General features: G+C 46.1%; 1 protein-coding gene across 3 annotated transcripts; it reads left to right on the forward strand.

The window, feature by feature from the left end:
• The first annotated feature begins 1,308 nt into the window (after positions 1–1,308).
• On the forward strand, positions 1,309–22,857 carry prkacaa (protein kinase, cAMP-dependent, catalytic, alpha, genome duplicate a). 3 transcript variants are annotated; one of them, XM_062533255.1, is made up of 10 exons: positions 1,309–1,982; positions 12,173–12,234; positions 13,111–13,239; positions 13,384–13,482; positions 14,820–14,902; positions 15,697–15,823; positions 16,270–16,365; positions 17,142–17,264; positions 17,736–17,900; positions 18,988–22,857. In XM_062533255.1, the coding sequence occupies exons 1-10, from the start codon at positions 1,934–1,936 to the stop codon at positions 19,111–19,113; spliced, it is 1,059 nt and encodes a 352-aa protein (XP_062389239.1). In that variant the 5' UTR covers positions 1,309–1,933; the 3' UTR covers positions 19,114–22,857. The 3 variants fall into 3 exon arrangements, with proteins under 3 accessions (XP_062389239.1, XP_062389238.1, XP_062389237.1); XM_062533254.1 differs by lacking the exon at positions 1,309–1,982 and adding an exon at positions 6,420–6,692; XM_062533253.1 differs by lacking the exon at positions 1,309–1,982 and adding an exon at positions 9,206–9,852.
• The last annotated feature ends 61 nt before the right edge of the window (positions 22,858–22,918 follow it).

A 22,918-nucleotide genomic window follows, 5' to 3' on the forward strand; every position in this document is an offset into this window, starting at 1 on the left:
ATCTCGTGCCTGTCAGCATGGGGAATATCTAGCGGCCTATAAGTAGAAAAATTCTCCAAGCTATAGGCTGTGTTGACATCTATTTTGCATGTTTTTATCTCTTTTCTCTCTGTTTTTATGCTGCCATACCCTGCCATGTCATTTTTAAATAAATAATTATATTCTATTCTATTCTAGATCGGTGCACATCCACTAAGTGCCATGGGCAAGACATGATGACGTTTTTAATGGTTATAGTGTCTGACTCCTACTCCTTTTGGTTATGCTTGTTGCTGTATGTCATGCTCTCTGTGCATGCGAGATGGTGTGGTGCCTGATACAAGGGAATAGAGAGTAGCACATTTTTTCTGGTTTCATTCATAAAAAAGGAGCACCAGTCATTTTGGAGTGACTGGATCAGCTCGCTTCCTGTTGCTAAGCAACGTGAGCAGTTACAGCATGCAACCATGCAACATAGAAACATAAGATATGTTTTTTTCTCCCTTATGCCGAACCTAGTAATATATTATTTTATAATAAATGAACAGTTTATCCAGTTAAAGCCCATTTAGGATTCCACCACGTAAAAGTATAACCGTATTGCCAGTCATCATGGAAATTATACGGTTTAAATGCAGTGCAATTTCTATTCTTTCCAATAAAAAGTGCAAGGACTTTGGATTTTGCCGTGCCATCATGAAACGGTCAGTGTACTCGAGCAAGACGCCCCCCAATGATTCAACAATTCCCATGCTGTGCAGCCATTTTTAATATTGTGCAGCCCATTGAAAAACGGTAATCAAACATACCGTTATAATAATACACGAACACAGAACAGAAGTGACCTCAATGTTGTGACTTGCCATAAACCCGACTTTTTTATATTCCAAAAACGTAGGGTGTCCGCGTGCTTTAAATTCTGACCAACTTTCTAAAAATAGACCATCTTGACGTCACACAGCCAATCACAGATTAGTCGGGCGGGAGGGGTCGGCAAGGCCATTTCGTTTCAGAAGCTATGGGCTGCTGGCCAGAATAATTTATGTGGATCTAAATACCTTTGAATAGTTCCGACGAAATGTTTTGCACAGTTAAGTAGCAGTTCTGAATGACTGAACTGAAATGTGGATCTTTACTGTAAGAATAGTATGAAAATAGATGACGTTATTTATTGGACTGGGAGGGTGGGACAAAATGAACCTGACAGATAGTCTTTGACAAATCACAATTCTGCACAGGCCACACATGCAAAACCCTATCCAATCAAAGACATTCTTTTACAGCCTGTCATCTGAACATTGACCAATAAGAAAGATTTAGGGGATTGGTTCTGTCTGAAGCTGGAGTTCCCTCTAGCTGTAGTCGGAGGATTAATGGGGGTCTGTCGAATTATGCGAACAAGCTAGCTAGCTGCAGCGGTTCTGGATCCTGGAAAGTCATCGGGGCAGGGACCAACTGAAAAGGGGAATATTATTTTTTATTATAGAAATAATACCAGCCGTTAGAGGAGTCTTGGCTTCTCCAGCAGCAGAGTCCGGGCCTTGCTGGGTGCTACAGTATAGTCTGAGGGGGTAGCGTTAGCTACGTTCGAGGGGGAGAGGTACAAGCAAAGAACTGGTTTCGACGATTTCTACTGTACCAAGGGAGCCGAGAAACATTAGTTGGCTAGCAGTTTACTGCAACCCATAGGTAGCTAAATAGCTAGCTCACATAGCTAGCTAGCGTTTATTCGCTAGCTAGCTACTTAGCTAGCAAACGTTACCTACGGACTTTTTTCAACGCAAGGTAGAACAAACAACGGGGAGATACCACGATTGGTATAAGACGTGTTGCGAATTATGTTTGTAGACTACGTGCGCATCGACTCTAGATATTGAAGACTCGATTGAGAAGTGGACGTAAAGAAAATCGCAAGAAATTCTGTATCAAGGGATCTCCTACCTGGCCTGCAATCATGGGCAACGCGCCCACCTCCAAGAACAAGGGCAACGAGATGGAGAGTGGTGAGTTTGCTTGTATGGTTAAACATTAAGTCAATTGCCTGGACAGCTAGCAACCTTAGAATAATGCAGAATTATTTCGGGTCTATGTGCACTACCTGAATAGGTGGACTAAATGTCAATGTGGAGCACTTTCGATTCTGTATTATTAGCTGGCTGGCTAGCCAAGGCACGGAATCACATATGTAAACGCGTAGCTAGCTAACTAGCCTAGTTGTTTTCTTTGCTCTCCTGAAGATGAGCAGTCGGTCAAGGCCCTCGAATCCTGTTGACTTCTTTCTTCCGCTGTCGTTTTACGAACTAACACACGTAAATGTTACATGCACCAGTTTGGATAAGCTTCACGAAAGGTCTTACTTCAACCACTTCCCTTCTTCCTGTCAGTTTGAGGGGGCTTTGAACCTCGTCTTCGAAAAGGAAATACTTGGTGGTATTATTGCTTGACATTGGCCATTTTACACTCTGTAGAAATCTGCAACGTTGCTTTTTGCCCTGCCATTTCACTTGTGGCAGTTTGGTTTGATTTTGAATGTGAGGTGATGCACAGTTATAGTCTAGGTGAGAAATAATAATTAAAAAAAAAAACCTGGCATAATGCTTGCAGCAAATATTGAAATCGTATCCACTAGTCAGGACTTTCAAACAGAAAGCATTTGAAGTGTAGGCCTATTGTTGTCATGTTTGGTTAGATATTCAAAACTTCATGTGCCATTAAGAATATCACTGCAATGACCAGCAGGATGTGGTCAAATGCAGAACGTGTGGAATATAATGGAACATAACGCGTGTTTGTGTCTGGGGGTGAGAGAGAGAGAGTGTTATGGAACATAAGTGTCATGAACCCAGACTTTAGCATTTGTTGAGCTTAGTGTCAACCCAAAGGCAATTAAAAGCAATATGCGACTAATCCTCCATGGTTGAGATTAGTTTTGATAGTCTTGGTATGCTAAATAATGTGAGATTTATTTATTTTTTTATTTTTGCTGTATCAAATTAAGATAAATTCGAATAGAATAAGCTAAATGAAGACTTCAAATGAATGTTGACCAAGACCAACATAAGATATTGGACTCCACTAGCTCTGTGGCTTGTTTCGTTGTCTCATTCACAAGTTGACTGTTCAGGGGGCAAGTTAGATGATAAATTGCTGTTATCTACCTCTGAGATGACTAACAAAGAGGAAGTAAGGAACAGGTAGGCTATCTCTCTTGATTTTCAGTTCAAGGCTTTGGTTCCCAAATGCATTGTTCTGCCACTACTATCGCAGCCTGTTCAGTATTCAAAACAATCTCTCTTTCCTTCTGGGGAACATTTTGGGAAACAAACCCCAATGTTTTGTATTTCAGTGTTGTCTGCACATTGTCTCAGGACAAGTGGATCCTTTAGGATGGAGCATAGGTCAACTTTAAAAAAAAAATGTTTGCTGTTGTTTTGTTTTGCGAGTCTGAGGGCTGTAGTGTACAGAGCATACCTGTAGAGGGGAAGTAGCCTAGTGTTTTATACTGCATGTGCAGTGGAGAGGAAAATGGCGTGATGTTGACAAGCTCATTATCAACCTCTCAGAGATCGGAAAAGTTGCCTTTGTGACCATACAAAATCAGCCTGCATCAGAGCCTGTCTCCAAAACAGGAGACTCGTCTCCCGGAGGACAGCCCCGGGGGAAAGGCTGTAGTGGGTTGTTGTAATGTTCTAGTTCCATGTTTTGGAGATGGGGGGGGGGGGGGCAAAGTTTGAAGAGAAGTGCAGTGTAGGGCAGACGGCAATGGAGGGTAGTGGGACCTAGACCTGAAGGTGCTGGGTCGCTCTGGCTGTCGTGAGGGCCCGCATGCCAAAATATACCGTTTGGTGTCCCTCAGGGGGGCCGGGCCCGCCTGACCTGCAGGCAGAGACAGGAAGTCCCCTCACAGGAAGTCTGTTTATGTTCACGCTCTGTGGCAGTCGCATCAGCGGCCGCGCAAAGTAGTAGTGTTGGTGGAGCTGTGTGCCTTGTCTTCTGTGTGTGTGTGTGTGCGTGTGTGTGTGTTTGGGGGGGGGGGGGTATTTGAAGTTTGTTTGTGGTGTGTGTGTGTGTCTGAGGGTGGGGGGGCATTGGAAGTGTGTTTGTGGTGTGTGTGTGTGTGTGTGTGTCAGGGTGGGGGGGGGGGGGGGGGGCATTTTCTGGGCTGCAGAGGTGTCATATGATCCAGTCGATGTGATCCACTCCAGGCTTAACTGTGACGCTGAGGAGTCTCTTGAACATCATGTGATGGCCCAGTGTTTAGAACAAGACCACTTGTGTGTGTTTGTGTGTGTGTGTAGTGTGTGTGTGTGTCTCTGTGTGTCTCTGTGTGTGTGTGTGGCCCTCTTGTGCCCATCTTTGGGCAGCTCTGCTCTGTCTTGTTCTCTCTTCCTCCTTTCCTACTATCCCAACAACTCTCTGTTCCCATTTTTATCTCATTTCCTCTTCACTTCTCTTCTCGGCGCCGGAGAACAGTCATCTTTTTGGCCCCCCCCCAACCCCCCCCCTGCCACTGCTACACACCATGAACTTTTTAAAGCATGTTTGGTCTACTGTCGTGCACCCCCCCCCCCCCCCCCCCAACTGTCCTGCAGAGGCCAGCCACTACCTCTTCCCTTGTGTTGTGTGTGTGTGTGTGTGTGTGTGTGTGTGTGTGTGTGTGTGTGAGTGATTTAGCTTTACCCAACCCCAGGAATGGAGCACATACGTGGCTGCCAGATTTTTAAATCCAGCCTGTTTTCCAGCCACCATTGTTGAAACACCTTGTGAAAAATCTGCAATTTAGAGCCAGCGCCGACATCGCTGGTTGTAAGAGTCTGTGTGTGTGTGTGTGTGAGAATGTGTGTGTGAGCGAGAGAGAGATAGAGAGAGAGAGGGTGTGCGCACGTTTGTGTCTGCTGGCCGTGAGGTGAAGCAGGGATGTGTGAAATGGGCCTTCGCAACAGGCTGCCGGTGGAGCGTAAGTGTGAAGAGTGGATTTCTATTTGCATGGGACTGCATGTCATTTGAATATGCCCGATACATTCAGCTGCGGTGTGGCGCGTGTGCTGCTGCTGCTGCCGCTGGTGGTGGGATTGTGAGGGTGGCGTTGGTATGGAGTGGAGTAGGACAGGAGTAGGGCAGGGTGCAGGGCTGGGGAGGGGGTAGGGTAGGGGGTAGGGGGCTGGCGGATCACGTTCCTATTCTGAAGCCTTTCATGGAGGTGGGTGATTAAGCTGTAGCAGAGCGAGCTAGTAAGCCAATCCGTCTGGGAGGGCAGGTTTGGAGTTCTACCCTACTCATTGACACACACACACACACACACACACACACACACACACACACACACACACACACAAACAAACAAGCCTTATTTCATACACCTTATTTCATAATAAATACACATGCTCACACATATACCACATTTCATGCCAAAACATAAACACATGCACCATATAAGCTAGTCTAAGGAGCATGTGTTTTCTGTGCACACACATACACACTTTGTAAGTTCCAGCTGCACTAATGTCACCCCCCCCCCCCCCCCCATGCACACACACACACACACACACACACACACACACACACTCATGCACACATGCCCAACATTACTCTATGACTCTCTTTGTCTCTCATACAAGTCATATTTTAAACTCTTAAACATTTTTCAAACACTTAACCTCACACAGTGCCCCCCCCCCCCCCCCCCCCCCCTTAAGCCAGTCCCCCAATCAGCTGTGTCTGCCCAAGGTCCACCCTGATGCCCAGGAACAGGTGCAGGGGAACGGGGGTCATAGTTGTGGTGGTAGTGGTGGTGGTGGTGGGGGCTTGCGCAGGCACACGCCGAGTCGACTCAGTTTTCCAGTACCTCTGCACAGCTTGGAGGACGAGGACCTGCAGTGCGCCGGGCGGGAAGGACCTCAAGGAGAGGGCCGCGACTGGCGGGGGTTAAAGTTCACCCGTCTTGAGAGGGTTGGGGGTGGTGTTTTGGAGCCTCTGGAGCAAATGACCATGTCTCTCCTCTTCTCCTCTCGCCCTCCACGACCACTCTACTACTACCACCACCACCACGACCAGCAGCAGCAGCAGCAGCTCTCTTGCCCTCCCTGCCCTGTTCTCAGCTAGCGGTCGGGGCAGAGCGGGAGCTTCCTGGTGCCTCGGGGAGTCGTGGGCCCACAGGAAAGGGCTGGGTGGACAGTGTGCGGCGGGACAGGAAGTGGAGAAGCAACAAAAGGTCCGAGCGCTGCCTGCCTGCCTGCCTGCTGACCGAGTGGGAGCCCAGGCAGGAGGGAGAGAGAGAGAGAGAGAAAGGGAGAGGGAGAGTGAGAGAGAGGGTGCTGGACGCAGTGACGTGGAGGTGTGTGAGGTGGGGGCGGCAGGGGCTAAAGGGAGGTTTGGAGAGGTCTGGACAAAACATCGTGTTGGACTGAGACCGAGGGGGTCGTGCGAGCTCTTTTGATTGGACGCAGGGACTGCTGGGCACACTTGACCAATAAGGCTACACTTCACTTTTTTTTTCTTTTCTACTTTTCGCCACCCATATTTATACTCTCACATAAACACACTCACATTCTCACACACACACACATACACAAACACACACACACCCTCTGGCGGCATGTCGGTTCTGCAAAAGCTGGCGGGGAGGCTGTTCCAGCGCGCCGGACCGTGCTTGGGCAGCGGCGAGGACGACAGTCACCTCCAGCTGCCGGACGAGCCTGAGGCCTGCCGCTGGAGTGAGTGCCTGACTTGTGTGTGTGTGTGTGTCTGTGTGTGCGCCTGACTTGACTGACTTTACAGAGCTGTGCTGCTCACACTGAGTTGTGTGTGTGTGATTAGGGGGGGGGGGGGGGGGGGCGGGGGTCCTTGGCTGGAGTGAGTGTTTTGATTGGCTGAGAGGGTGGGAGGAGGGACGGCTGGTGGGGGTGGTTGGCTGTGAGCAGCTCGTCTGAGGAGGTCTTCTGACTGCTGCTTGCTCGCTGCCGTTCGCTCGGTCTGGTTCTCGTAGACGCATGTGAGGTTGTAAATCAGGCCTCTCCTGTCGTCATTGAACCATTGTCATCAACGTGGTTTAGTAGAGTCAGATTTGGGGATGGATTCATAGAATGAGTCTATAAATCTTACATTTTCTCATCCATTTTAAGGACAGTTTTTTGTTGTCATGTTGAAATGAATGCAGTGTTGTGTCTGAAATCCAAATATTAGGAAGCATAATACTTCTGCATATATTTCCCTTTTAAAAATCTTTCACTGGCCGTGATTATCTAGCTGCTTAACTCCGGTAGTTGAGGGCGCTTCTGTGCAGGCCCCTGAACTGTGTAAAGATTTCTTTTTCTGAAAAGCCAAATGTGGGCCTCAGCTGTGACTAGGATAGTGACATCCCCTGAAGTGCTTGGCTTTCTCTGTCTAGCTGTTTTTGTGTTAAAACAGTAGCAGTGTAGTGAAAGCAGCGAAACAGGAAGCTGGGGCTTTGGACGAGCTTGCGGTGTTCTGCAGATTGTTCCCTGATTAGACTTGGTGAGATTTGGACAGGGGTGTGTGACTTACGGTGCTTACCCCCCCCCCCCCCACACACACACACACACACACACACACACAGACACACACACACACACACACACACACACGTACGTTCTCTCACAAACGCACACTAACACTCTCACAATGGCCTCTTTATGCAGGGCCTCGTGTTTGCTCTGTTGCCTGGCATTGGCTGCGTCACACAGGAGTTCCATCGCGGCCGTGTGTCTGTCTCCCGGGAGACGTCCGTGTGTCAGTCAGCGGCGCGGGCCAGAGCCCTGTAGCGTGGGGCTCAATAGAGTGTCGATCCGTGTGTGCTGCGCTGCGTTGATGTGATTCCCCCCGTCTGGCCACCTCTCCTCCTCTCGGCTCTCGCTCGCTCCCTCAGTCTGTCTGTTTGTCTGTCTGTCTGTCTGTCTGTATGTCTGCTTTTGTCTGACTGTCTTTCTGCACCCCCCCCTCCCCGCCCCGCACTTTACACACTCTCCCCATACACTCCCACTCCATACACTCCCACTCACTGACTCAGTCTCATTCTACTCCTCTCTTTGTCTGTCTGTCTCTCTCTCTCTCTTCTGCCCTCCGCCTTTGTTTAGTCGGGAGGTTGTAGCCAGTTTTTCCTTTTAACGTGGCACATGCAAGGTCTTCACGATATACGCGGTAAATAAACAGCACTGCATCTCCTACTATGAGCGTTTAAGCTGCCTCCCCACCAGTGGCTGCTCACACCGTTCACCATACTGTAGAGCGCTCTCAAAATCTGCTTTCCTCCCTCCCTCCCTCCCTCCCTCCCAAAGGCATACTTTGTAGTCCAAAAGATTTGGTGACGGACGACAGCACTAAAGAACCACGTAGCGACTAGATTGGAAAGCATTGAAAACAACTGTTACGAACTTACCAGAAATACTGCCGTGATCTCCAGGTTTCGCCAGTGTACTTGTGGACCTCTGTGCCCATGCACCCCCTGTCGCTCTGGCCGCACGGTCACCGTGATGGGTCCCAGGCTCGGATACATGGCCCTGGGATGTTGTGCACTGGGGACGTGCCCCACACAGAGTGGCTGCTGGAAGCTCGAGCGTTATTTGGCTTATTCGGGGGATGAGATCGCGGTTAGTGCGCCCCCTATCTGATGCCCACACCACTGATCACCCGCTTTTGACCCAGTTGACCCCACAACCCCCCCTCTCACCACCACCACCACCACCACCACCAACGCCACCACATTTCCCAGCCTGCTTTGTGTCAAAGTGGCACACAGTTGCCGCTGGGCACTTCTGATCCATCCATGGGTCTGATCGATGGATGGGTGTGGGTGGATGGGTGGATGGATGGATGGATGGATGGATGGATGGGTGGAGGGTAGATAGATGGATATGCTTTGTCTGCTGGAGGACACACACAGGATATGGTTGTGTGTTGGTGGGTTGAGCTCCAGGGGGGTTTTCCATGTCAACTCGAGCGCCACTCGACCTCTTGTGCCCAGTCACCCTAACGACTATTAATGAAGAATGGTTAGTAGCCAGCCAGGGCATTGGCTTTACGAGCTGTCAGTCTCTCACCTTTGTTGTTGTGATTGGTGATGATGCCCGTCCTGGTGACTGGACCCAAGGGAGGATCAATACTGTGTGTGTGTGTATGTGTGTGTGAATGTCTATGTGTCTACTCTGTGTGCAGAATAAATATTGATACGGATTGAAATGGAGCAAGGGTCCAATTGATTGCGCTGGGTAAAGTTAGCAGCTGTGGTGACTGCCGTGACCACAGAGGAGATCGAGAGGCTCACGCTCTCTGCAGGCTGGTCTGTGAGGAGGACGGAATTGTGAGCTATGAACCAAAACGCTGCTGCTGCTACCTTTTAACCGCTGAAGCCAAAGCCTCCACCTGCAGCCCCGGCCTCAGCCCCTGCCTCTGTCCCTGGGCCACCCCATCACCGGGGGAAGCATGAGTCTGTGAGCGGGACGAGGCCCGGCAGCCCGATGAGCGAGCGCAAGAGCTCCCGGAGGCACGGCGGGAAGAGGGAGTCCCGGGAGTCTCGAGAAGCCCGGGAGTCAAAAGAGCCGAAAGAGACGTCGGAATCCAGGGAGTCGCGAGAGCCCAAGGAACCGAAAGAGCCGCGGGAGTCACGAGAGCCCAAGGAGGCAAAAGAGCCGCGAGAATCCAGGGAGCCGAAAGAACCGCGAGAATCAAAAGAATTGCGGGAGACGTCAAAAGAACCGCGGGAGTCGAAAGAACCGCGAGAATCACGGGAGTCGAAAGAACCGCGAGAATCAAGGGAGTCGAAAGAATCACGGGAGGCCCGGGAGTCGGCAGCCTCTCGGACAGCTGACGGCGGCGGAGGCTCCACGTCCGACTGTCCCACGGCCCTGCTGGTGTGGGGTAAGGGGTGGGAACCGGCCGCATCCTTCCAGGGCGATCGCCATGGAGCCCGGGGAGCAAAAACATAGACGAGAGAGAGAGAGAGAAAAGCCACTACTGTTTTGTTTTGCTGTTGAAAGATCCTAATGGACTAGTTGGCTTCTGTGAGCCACAAGGGTCAAAGTCTCACAGAGTCCTTGGAGAAAACGTCTTGTGGTCTTTCTGGCAGGAAATGTAGAGCTGTGTGTGTGTGTGTGTGTGTGTGTGTGTGTGTGTGTTCGCGTGTGTGTGTGTTCGCGCGCTTTCGGCTATCACCACTGATGTATCTTATTTCCTTTACTGTGCACACAGGTTTGTGGTGGGCGGGTGGCTGTCGGGTTGTTGTTCTTTTCTCGCACCTCTGCTGTGCATGTGTGGCTGGGTGGAGCGGAGCGGAGCAGGCTACGGAGCAGCAGCTCTGTCTGGGCGTGCAGGGGGGGGGGGGGAGCAGGGCAGGCCAGAGATAGCATCGCTGCCACTGCTGGCATGTGGATGGGTACAGTGCTCAGAAAAACTGTCACGGTGTGCAAGTGTGTGTTTGTTAGACATTAATAAAAAGTTAGCTGGTCAAACTTTTTATTGGATGGTTGGTGGATGACTCTTTGAGAACTATTGCGTTTGAAGCCATCTACAGTCTTTCTCTTGTCTGTCTGACTTGATCTGTATTTTACTATTCCTTTCTTTCTTTCTCTCCCTCCCTCCCTTTCTCGGTGCACTGCATGTGAATAGCAGTGGTGGCGTGGAATGAGGAAGGCCCAGCTGTAATCTGGATGTTCCACAGAGCGTTTAGCCCAATAAAGATATGGCCACCAAATATGACTGTGCATGTGACCGCGGCATGTATGGGCGGCGTGTATGGCCAGTTTCAGGGCAAAAGGAGAAGGCGTCGTCGTCTTTAGCGTGTCGTTGGTCTGAACTACTTTTTTGGGGGGGTTTGTGTGGCGGTTTCAAAGGCAGACGGGCACCCATGTAAATGTGAACACCAGTGGTGGAGACTATCGATCAGGGGCTCTGCCTCTCCAGCTTTTGCTGTGTGGCTGGCAGGGGCAGGATGTGTTAGATAATGCAGGGATCTGGTCAATATGCCTCTTAACACGCTGTGGAAATTAGACCGGCGCTGGCATTGGTTTAGTGGAGATAGCCATGGGCCCTGCAAACAAGTATTATAAAAATGCTTGCTGCGACCAGACCAACCCGGTTACATGCTTAGACAGATAGAGCACTGAAAAGGACTGACATAGTATGAAAGGTTTCGAAAAGAAGCTGTTTTAAGAAGCTGTGTAGATTTGCATTTTTTTATGTTGATTTTTATTCTCACAGACTCAACTAGTTAAATGTGTCAATGCAATATTTGTTGTGTTTATCTAGACAACAAAGTTGCTTTGAACACATTTAATTTATTTGATGCTGACATATAAAATTATTGTTATGGCTGTAGATTAACCAGGGAGTATGATGATCAGTATTGCTTGTCTTTTATAGGGGCTTTCCTTGAAGTAGTTAATGGCATCTCTGCATCTAAACTTCACCATTATTTTTGGTTGTTTGAATATGTTTACCTGCAGTGCCAATACAGACATAAAATATCTAACAACATACGCTGTAACAACATATACATTAGAACAACATATACATAGATATATTAAAATTGTGCCATCTTGGCTATCAAACTAGAATGTTGTTGCAGCCCTCAGCCTCTTAGATAATGTGTCCATCCATCTGTAGTTACATCTCCAACGAGAAGCCTTTCAGTCACATACACATCCTGTTATGAAATATGTAAGAAATGAATGTAGAGTTCTGAAGTTGCATAATGAGTCGGTTGTCTTGCCGGTGTAACCAGTCATAAAATTGATTTATCAGCGTGCAGCAGATCTAGCAGGCAAACAGTTTCCAGAAACGTAGATATATCTTGTGCTCTTCTAAGAACCACAATGGCTTGATCTATTTCAACCTCTATTGACACCGAAATGAGAGCCCCCCCCCCCCCCCCCCCCCCCCCACACCCCAAGATGAAGGTTATTTGGTAGTCTAAGCTTCGTCATGTGTAACAACTGTAACCAGTTGTTAGATTTTCCATGTTATGCATTCATTTAAGTGCTTTTTGTTTTGGCATCCATCCACATCATGTGGTTCAGTCCAACAGATAAGGACCACAGTCACCCCTATGGGTTCCATGTGATGGTGCCTCAGAAGTGGATGAGTGCAGTTTTAAGTTGACTCGAGCATCAGATCATTACGAAAATCCTCTGGAAAAGAAGTGAACGTGTTCTAAGCCTCTCTTCTCTCTTATCTACTACAGTGAAGGAGTTCCTCGCCAAAGCCAAAGAAGACTTCCTGAAGAAATGGGAGAGCCCTGCACAAGTAAGTCCACCAGTGCACACACACACACACACACACACACACACAACATGGCCGCCCTGGCCTCTCACTCATTGAAGGAATGCCCTCATGTACACACGCTATCAGGCAGGCCCTGGTATGTGTCACCTTCGGTTCACCTTTGTGTCTGTAGTGCCGAGTGTCTGAGGGAGTTTGTGCCCTCTACTGGCCATATGATGCAATGATTGGTTTTCTGATGTTTGTCTTTTGATATGAGTCGGTACATGAAATGAATGGTGAATCTTTCACCAAATATAACTATGAGGTTTAGGAGAGTCATTTTTAGAATATTTCTCATTTTGGTTCATTTCTAGAAATAATGGTAAATGCTTTTGGTTGTATGGCATTCCTTAAAGGTATACTATGCAACGTTTTTCAGTTAATCAATTCGTTCCATACTGTTATATATTATTAAATGAGTCATTACCGGTCGAACGGTGTTTTTTTTTGGCCGCTCTAGTGGTCTGTAGCGGTAAAACCACACTTGCAACTTCAGGAGACACCAGGCACGCACCCATGCTCTACTCCAGGAAGTATCATGTAAAGTCTCATGAAAAGGCACGGCAGACTGACCGATTGAGGAGTTTTGTCAAATATACACGCTAAAGCTGTAGGGGAAGCTCTGCAGAGAAATAGGCAAGCATAAAACGAGCGAAAATGAAAAGTGAAAGCGAAACCGGCGATGAAATCGCCAATCCTGCATAGTATACCTTTAACATGGGTCTGAATGATTGTAGGCCATGCTGGTTAAGTGAAGCTGTACTAGTGTTTATTACTGACTCATTAGAATTGAATCCTTATCTTATCTATCAACTGTACTTCTGACACAGTTTTTTTTTGTCCCTCTCGTCTCCACAGAACACCGCAGCCCTTGACCAGTTTGATCGGTTGAAGACCCTGGGCACGGGCTCATTCGGGCGGGTCATGCTGGTACGACATAAAGAAACGGGCCAGCATTTTGCCATGAAAATCCTCGACAAACAGAAGGTAAAGTGGCGCTGTCCTGTCCTGGGATACTCCTGTCCTGGGCTTTGATGTGGTCGCTCCTTGCGGCATTAGTATTGTTGCTCACTGAAGTGTGTGTGTGTGTGTGTGTGTGTGTGTGTGTGTGTGTGTGTTTGTGCATCTCAGGTGGTGAAGCTCAAACAGATAGAGCACACGCTGAACGAGAAGCGCATCCTGCAGGCTGTCAGTTTCCCCTTCCTAGTGCGGCTGGAGCACTCCTTCAAGGTACAGCCATTGCTTGTGTGTGTCTGTGTGTCCTGTGTGTGTGTGTGTGTGTGTGTGTGTGTGTGTGTGTGTCTGTGTGTGTGTGTGTGTGTGTGTGTGTGTGTGTGTGTGTGTGTGTGTGTGTGTGTGTGTGTGTGTGTGTGTGTGTGTGTGTGTGTGTGTGTGTGTGTGTGTGTGTGTGTGTGTGTGTGTGTGACAGTCTGACGTAGGGCTTGGTGATATGAACTAAGTCATATCTCAATATGTTTTTGCAGATATGGCCATATACAATATATTCATATTTTTCTATAATCAGTTTTTCCGTAAATTGCTATTGTTTCTCCCAAAGCATTTTGCTATGGCATTAGGGGCCCTGTTACACTACAAATGACATAATAAATGCAAAAGAAATTGTCCGACACAAATTTAGACTTTATTTTGTTGTGATTGGGTATAAATTTCCCCTTGGGGTGAAAGTGCAACAAGAATAAAGGCAAGTATGACGCCCATATATCAATATACTTTGAAAATATGTTTGACTACAGTCTACAGTAGGCCATCACACCCTCCCACACCTAAAGACAAAGTCACAGATTTTAAACTCTGATTACACAGACTATGATTTTGCAACGACCAGGAATCTTGTATGGCCACTATGCAAGACTGCAACTAGATTCCTTCAAGTTCTTTCCCACCATGCACAAGATATCAATGGGAACGCAACAAGTATTGAGGTTGCCTACCTTGTTCTAGATCTGATTCTGGATGCTGCAAAATATAATAATAATATTAATATTTATTTGTATAGCAGTGTGCCTCTCCTGGAAATGAGCTCTTCCCTTTTCGCTGCCATGTTGTTTCCGTGTGGGAAATGGGGAGTGTGTCGGTGGTGGAAGTTTAAAGAGAAAACCAATTTTTTTATTAAAATAGTTGGACCTGAATGTCAAATTCACTGAAATCAATTAAATCAATTCATTTCATATCGCCCAGCCCTATAAACTACATTGATATAATCAATGTCTTATCCTATGTTTAGTTGGAAATGTTTCTATATATCTTTAAAATAGATGTACTGCTGCTCAGCCTCATTATGATATGATTGTCAAACATGTCAGAAGGCATGATATTGACTGATTTTTGTTGTACTGGGTAACTGATGATCCCTTATACCCGCTATCTCCGTTCTACCTACTTATCTACTCTTGCCCTGATGAAGGCCTAGATGGTGGCCCAAACATGTTGCCATTGTTTTTAAGTTCATTTATGAACTAGCCTATTTATTAAAGCGGTTTTATTTATAAGATTGCCTTGGCTTCCTGCTTGTTTTTTCCCTTATACCTGCTGCCTGTGCTCCTCAGGACAACACAAACCTGTACATGGTCATGGAATACGTTCCTGGGGGCGAGATGTTCTCTCATTTAAGGAGAATTGGCAGGTTCAGGTAAGTTGTCGTTGAGACTCAAATTTACTATAGTAATACCGTACCCAACCATAATAGCATAGCTTTGAGAATTGTTCCATTACTATAGTGTGTGTGCAGTATTGTGTAACGGCTCTTTTTATTAGCCTGAATTTAACCAGACACAAGATCACTATGAATTCAGATTCACTTTGTGAATTCAGATTTCACTTTGTGCAGTGCAACTGAGAAATGAGCTACTGTAGAAGCCACAGGTGGACAGCCAGGCTAAATTGGGCTTTTGGATGCTTACTCTGTCCACTATCCTATACAAAAGTATTTCTGAAATGGCACAACAAATAATTACCATATGAATTAGAGAACCTGCGGTTGTAGTGTTGTTGTTTATGAGTAACATAAAACTAGGCTATGCAAATTTCTTTAGTGTGAAATAGCACAGATGTCGCACTAGAATGCCTATACTCATGAATGAAATTCTGTTCTCTGCAAGTTCAAGTCAACCGAGCAGCTGTCCCTTTGTATACCAAATCAGAGTGCATTCAGAGTCTGTTGCTCTCACGATCACTTGTGCTTGTCTCATTCATTCCCACCCATAGCTGATCTATTTATTGCAAATGTACATACTGTATTTATTCTTATACATATCCTTATTCTACTGCCCTTAATTCAATTCTTACTGGTCTGTATTTTTATTCTTTTTATGTTATTGTTGAGCATTGTACTTTGAGAGCGAAGATTAACCGGAGTCAAATCCCTTGTTTGTTTACGCAAACCTGGCCAATAAAGCTGATTGTGATTCCGATTCTGATTCCCAGTGAGCCACACGCCCGTTTCTACGCTGCCCAGATCGTCCTGACCTTCGAGTACCTCCACTCATTGGATCTCATCTACCGAGACCTGAAGCCGGAGAACCTGCTCATAGACAACCAAGGTTACATACAGGTACGCCCACCTGCTGCCTGTGCCATCCTATTCCTAGGATTTGATAAAAACCAGCTCCAGAGAACCAGAGAAGTAGGGTTTCCTGATGAAGTCATCCTATCGCCCTGAGTTCCCCTCACATTCCATTCTCACCAAGTTACTCCAGATATCTGAGTTTCAGAGCCCATACAAAAAAAATAAATCAATTGCAAAATACCAATCAATCACATTGCTATTTTTGTGTTGGACTCTTAAGATTTGATCTGCATCCATATCTGTTAGAGTATGAGAAATGTTTGGGATTTTAGATCATTTGGCAGGGAGTGACCCCATATACTAGCACAACAATAAGGATTGTAACTGTTGCATCAGTCACAACATGTTTCAGCCTCACAAGATACTTTCAGCTTTGTACCGTTTTGGGTGTGGCAGTCCCAGTGTTCACACTAAGTTTTATCCTTACACAGGTAACAGATTTTGGGTTTGCCAAAAGGGTGAAGGGTCGGACCTGGACGTTGTGTGGCACCCCAGAATACCTGGCCCCTGAAATCATCCTCAGCAAAGTGAGTGCCCCCTCCTGGTCGTGTGTGTGTGTGTGTGTGTGTGTGTGTGTGTGTGTGTGTGTGTGTGTGTGTGTGTGTGTGTGTGTGTGTGTGTGTGTGTGTGTGTGTGTGTGTGTGTGTGTGTGTGTGTGTGTGTGTGTGTGTGTGTGTGTGTGTGTGTGTGTGTGTGTGTGTGTGTGTGTGTGTGTGTGTGTGTGTGTGTGTGTGGGGAGGGGGGGGTGTGTATGTTTTGAACTTGGCTTCTGAGTCATGACTCTTACAGGGAGGCTATACTGGGCACATAACTGAAGTGCTCCTTTGGTGTTGTGCTTGCTGGAACATTTAGCTTCCACTGTAATCAATGGAACTGGCTACATCAGGTGTGATAGTGGTGTGCATGTTCTGAAAAATTAGACAAGTCTTATAAGAAAATTGTTACGTTACACAAACAAAGTTGACCGCTTCAGTTGACCACTTGACCTGGGGGTATTCCAAGTATGTGGTTGAGTGAAAGAGTAAGTAACTCAGTAAGTGGTAAACCCTCTACAACAAAATCCCTATGGCATTGTTTTGTTAAGCAAATGAAGCCATACAGCTCTTCTACTCATTTACTCTGAGTTAACTCACTAAGGTTTGTCACTAAACCATGTACTTGGAATACCCCCCTGGTGTAGCCCAGGCTTGAGTCATGAAAGGATATGATGTCTTTTTGTCTCTTACTGACCTTGCTTCTTTCTGTCCCTTTCTTTGCATCTCTCTCTCTCTCTCTCTCTCTCTCTCTTTCTCTCTCTCTCTAGGGTTATAATAAAGCTGTTGACTGGTGGGCTTTGGGGGTACTTATTTATGAGATGGCCGCAGGTTACCCCCCATTCTTTGCTGACCAGCCCATTCAGATCTACGAGAAGATTGTCTCGGGAAAGGTCAGTCCAGATATTGAACTGCGAGAAAGGAGACCAATGGCTTCCGATTTCTTTTGCTCTCTTTTTGTCTGTCCACATTTGGGTCACGTGTATATGTAATTCTCAAGAGTCAAGAGATGGTCTGGTGTAGAAGAAGAAGTGCCGATGTGGAATATAGAATCCCTTTTGTCTGCAGAGTGGAAGTTCTAGAATACTAGAATATCTCTCAAGCAAATTAATTTGTGGGAATGCTATTGTCAGAGCATTCAGTTGCGCACATCCCAACTTGCAAACGTCTATCAGGGCCCCAGAGCGTTGTCATGATTGACTTGTAGATCTTTGTGCAACCACAGCTTTGCAGAAATGGCATTATGAAATGCTACCTAAAAAGGGAAATTGTATGCAGAACCTGATTGCTGCTTATGCGGGGGTGCTCATTTGGCCTCGTGGCTGAACCCCAGCAGTGACCTTTGACCCCTCTGGCTTTCCTAGGTGCGCTTCCCATCGCACTTCAGTTCGGACCTGAAGGACCTGCTGCGTAACCTGCTGCAGGTGGACCTGACCAAGCGCTTCGGCAACCTCAAGAACGGCGTCAACGACATCAAGGGCCACAAATGGTTCGCCACTACCGACTGGATCGCCATCTACCAGCGGAAGGTCAGTGTCCGTGCGAAAGTGACCGCTGAGCTGAGCCGAGCCAAGCCAGGTGCCATTTTGCGACACTGACCCCACGGCGGTGGTGTCCTGTTCAGTTGTAGGTGTGGAAGTTAAGTCCAGTCGCTCTGGCAAAGTGAGAAGCGAGAAGCGGGGGGAGGGGAACAGGCCCGTTTAAATGAGGCATTGTGTTCTCTTCGCTCCAGAATGGCATCAGGCTAAGGACAAGCTTTAGTCCTGCTGAGACACCCTGAATGTTTTATCAGTGTGGTGAGCTAGATGCTTGAGTGAGTGCTGCAGAATTTCTTCAAGGCAATTTTGGGGCTTGCCGTTATGTCTGCAGAAAGTTGCCATTTACGAAATAAATTGGCAACATTTTGATCTGTGGACCTCCCCTTATGCTGATCGTGACCATTTGTCACTTGTCTATTAATGAGGCCATGACCAAATTACTTGTCTAGCTAGGAACATGTCATTTCTAACTGTAGACGACAGAATGTTATACCACTGCTTGGTTGAATGTCCTACAGTGTTGCATTCTAGAGTATTGATAAAAGGAGAAATCTGTCTGTATGAAAAAAAGCAGAAAACAGCAAGTTTTACCCAGCTCGAGTTGCTAGTTCCAACAGTTAAAGCAGCCAGGCAGCTACAGCACTACACAATATAATAAGAGTGCAATGAGGTGTCCTTTGATGCTGATTCTTAAAAACACTAGAGCATCAAGGAGCAATCTAAACATTCAGTCAACAATTAGCTGTTTAGCACGCCATTTTAGAGCTGTAAAGTAGGATTCAGACCAAAGATTCCCGACGAGACGAGACAAGCTGCAATGTTCTAAAACCTTGCAACTGCGACTTAACATGTTGAATGCTCTGCGATGGCTTGCATCTACGTGCAACTTCTAATTCACACCGCTGCAACTCGGTCTCGTCGCATCGGGAATCTTTGGTGTGAATTGGGCTTAACAAACAGAAGCCTAGTGGTGATACTGACATGGATCTGTGTGTCAGAATCTGTCAGAATGTAATAATTTCATGATCTTTGACGTGCCGTGAAGAGTAACAGAGTGTGTGTATGTGTGTGTGTTTAGGTGGAGGCTCCTTTCATCCCTAAGTGCAAAGGTCCCGGAGACACCAGCAACTTCGACGACTACGAGGAGGAGGAGATCCGGGTGTCTTTCACAGAGAAGTGTGCAAAGGAGTTTGCCGAATTCTGAATGCACCCAGGTGCAACAGCGGCAGAGTGGGGACAAAGAGGAAGAGAAAAGGTGGAAGGGAGGAACAGAGAAAGAGCAAAGGGTTGAGGGGGGGCATAAAGGTGGAAAAAAAAAACGGGACTGCCGACCTGCACATAGAAAGAGCGACAACAACAATGTATAACCCCCCTCCCTCCCCCCTCCCTCCTTCCTTCCCTTCCTCGGAAGGAGCAATGAAGTGGTCCAGGTAGAGCCAGCAGTGTTGCCTTCTCAGATCGTTTCTCACCTATTAATTATCCATTTAATGTTTATCCCCCCCCCCCCCTCTTTCTATCTCTTGGTCTGGTGGCAGAGATGCAGTCCACTTTTTTCTTCTTGTAATCCATCGTCATTGTTTTGTTTGTTTGTTTTTGGTTATTTTTTTTTCTTTCTTTTCAAAATCAAGGCAGAGTGACACTGTTGAGTCACTGCAGCTGGTTGCAGGCGTCGATGTCTATGTGGTACTGGGTTGCAAGCCCTTCCCAGGGTGGGTCATCTCTGGAGGTGCTTGTCAGTGAACAAGGGCATCACCATCACTGCTTGGTTATTAGAAACCACACGTCACCCCATCTGGACACACACACATATACACACACAAACATGTATACACACATGCGCACACACAGACACACACACTCTCTCAGTCTGCCCTGGCTTCTTATCCTCCACCTGCCCAAGCAATACAAAGTTCAGCTCTAATGTCTCTACTGTGCCTGTCATGATGCCAGCTTTTTCAGTGGTCGTGCTGGAAAGTACCTCCACTGGGATTCAGCTTGTGGTGGCAGCAAACCCTCTTTTTTTGTTTTGTTTGTTTGTTTTTCTTGAGAATCGAAATCATGATGCCTGATGCATCGCCACACACACACACACACACACACACACATACACAAACGCTCATCAATTATGTGTTTATATTGTGGCACGAATGTTTGTACTTGTACTTTTGTTTATTTTTTCGCTTTCTTTTTTCCATCACTGTTGACCACTTGAAAAGCAAGACTAGATTTGAGTCATGTACCGAAAGTTGGTCTCTCAACAGGTTTGTCATGTAGGTCTTAATTGTCCTAGGGACCTATCAGTTAGCAGACCTACGCTCAGCCTTTTGTAGGGATAATTATGTCCATCTGTGGCTCTCATGAATGAGTTTTTTCCCCCATTATTTTTGTTAACAACCTTTCTGAGAATAATGTGTGTCTTCTTAAGTGTGTGTGTGAGTGTTTGTTTAGTTGTTTGGACAGAATCTAAAATGTGTTTTCCTTTTTTTTTTCTTTTTTTTAAGTAATCACCACCATTTTTATGATCACTCCTCAGTATAGATTCTTGTAGCACATAAATATACATCGATATGATTGACTCCACACCCTGTCATTCACTCCCATCACTTTTCTCGCCTTTAATAGCTATGGAATAATAATTAAAAACAAAAACTTACATGAAGTTTTTTTTTTTTTTTTTTTGGTTTTACGAATAAACTGACATGATGTCTGCCAAAATCACAAATGTTGACGGCATTGTCGAGAGCCAAGATGCTCCGTAATTAATTTAAGTGATGGGAGACTGTAAAGAGGAAATAAGTAGCAAAACGCAAAACGTTTCAGATACATGGTGCATGCCATTTTTGTAGATAACGCGTATAAAAGGGTAAGTTAACACTTTTCTTTGGTTCTTCTCAGTATCTGTTTTGGTCAGGTTTCACAGGGTTGTGGGTATATATTTTTTCTTTTATTTGGTGGTGGGAGCGGGCTGCAGTTTATTGTTGGTGCGTGTGTGTGTGTGTGTGTGTATGTATGCCTTTGTTTCTGTTGCTTCATAATATTTGAAGGGAGCTTAGGGAGTGAGTGTAGATTTGTTTCTATATGCCAGGTTTGAGTTTTTTTTAAAACTCTACTCAAGATTGCCCCCCCCCCCTCCCCCCCAGCCCCACCCTGTCCCGCTCTATGATCTGTAATAGTTGTTGGGACTTGGGCTACAAGATCCGAACTACTACCCCCCCGTCTGCTTTCCTTTTAAAGCAGTTTTTTTTTAATTGTCCAGTCAATCCTTCTCTAGTCTGACATTTCCTCTCCCTCCCGAACTCCATTTGCAACAACACCATTTTTTTTCTTCTGGATGTGTATTCTGGAAACCAATGCGTCCATGTGGCTTATAATTCCGTCTGTTAATGAAAAAAAAAAAAGTCTACCTATAATGTACAGAAATGATTCATTGCAAGAGGGTCATTTTGAAGTCTGCTAGCCCGGTTACATTTTGGACAGGATTCCCTGTGTGTACTGCAGGACGCGAGACAATCTATGGCCTAATCCCCAACACGGTTGGCTTTTTAAGAACCCTGTGCAATAATGCAAAACAATTTGTTTATGTCCAAACTTTAATTTTTGGCTTCTTGGTTGATGTGAACTTCTTTCATGCTCATGTCATTATCTTTGGCCCATCCGCCCAGTCAGTTGTTCTTTTGCCGACTGCAACAGTACACAGCTGATATGTGTTGGTGTTTTTTTCTTTTTGTTTCTACAATGAACATTAACACATTGTTTTGTCATGACATTTAGGCTAGTTTAAATTATTTCAACTGAATGTTCACAAATCTAATAGTTTGTTGCCAGCTTATTAAACCTTTCAAATGCTATTTTTTGTTTGGAAGGACTGGGTTAATTGACTCAATAGAACTGATGAATTCTGTCTTGTAAAAATGTGTTTAAAATGCTGTATGAAGGAGGAAACATACTGGGTTTCTCGATGGGTCCCTGCACAGTGCATTGCTTTACTGCATTGCAGGTTAGTGGTTATGGTTAGGTGATGAAGCACCTTTCTCTGCAAAATCCTCTCAAAGTGATTTTCAAATGTGTGATGAAGATGCATAAAGGATTTGCACATTCTGGAGCGATGTGCAAGGCACTCATCATGTTTGTTTTCTCACCTTTATTTACCACTCCTGTCATATTTGGAGTGGCGTTCACTTATGGATGTCCACCGATTCGGGCCTGGTGTTAGTGCAGGCCCTACGCTCTTAACTCACATTGTTCACATTACTATTGTTCGAAGTGCGGCAGTGATGTGCGCCACCTGGTGGCTGTACAATACACCTACACTGGGTGTGCAGATTTAGGAGGTTGGTTTTAAGTTTTTGGTCTCGGGGTGTGGACGATAGCTCAGTGCTTCATGAAAAAGGAGAGGGAACAGAACCGAAATGGTGTGTAAAGGAGCAACCACCTTCATGATATACTTGTGAATGACACCGAGTACTTAATAGCCTCTCTGGCTCTTTTAACCTTTCTTGAACGGTGTCGATTGTCAACATTTCCCTTCCTTGCCCCCCCCCACCCCCCCACCCCCCCTTACACCGTTTTGCTCTATTGTGGTCACCAGTTCATGCTTACGTTTGCTTTTGTATGCATCCACTTTCCCTTGCGCACTTCTTAGGCTACAGACATTTCGCTTTATGAATCATGGAGGAAAAAAATGTTGATTTTTTTTGTCATTTTTTTCTAAATGTATAAATAACAGGAATCTTTCCTCCCGATGCAGGTATGGTGATGGTGTAGTCTGTTGTACCTTTTTTCGGGGAACAATACTGTATATCTCTGCCTTTATCAGTCTTAATTATTTTACCTTCTGGAGAACTTGACAGATACCCTTAGCACACATCGAGTATGTTAAAAAAAAAAAAAAAAGTAATATTTTACAACATGTATCATTCCAATAAAGTTTTACTTGTTAAAATTACAACTACATGGCTGCATTTTGTTAGACGCTGGACCTGTTATTCATGGATGGTCGACAGCAAAGG

Source organism: Sardina pilchardus, chromosome 3 (assembly GCF_963854185.1).
Source record: "Sardina pilchardus chromosome 3, fSarPil1.1, whole genome shotgun sequence".
NCBI lineage: Eukaryota > Metazoa > Chordata > Actinopteri > Clupeiformes > Clupeidae > Sardina > Sardina pilchardus.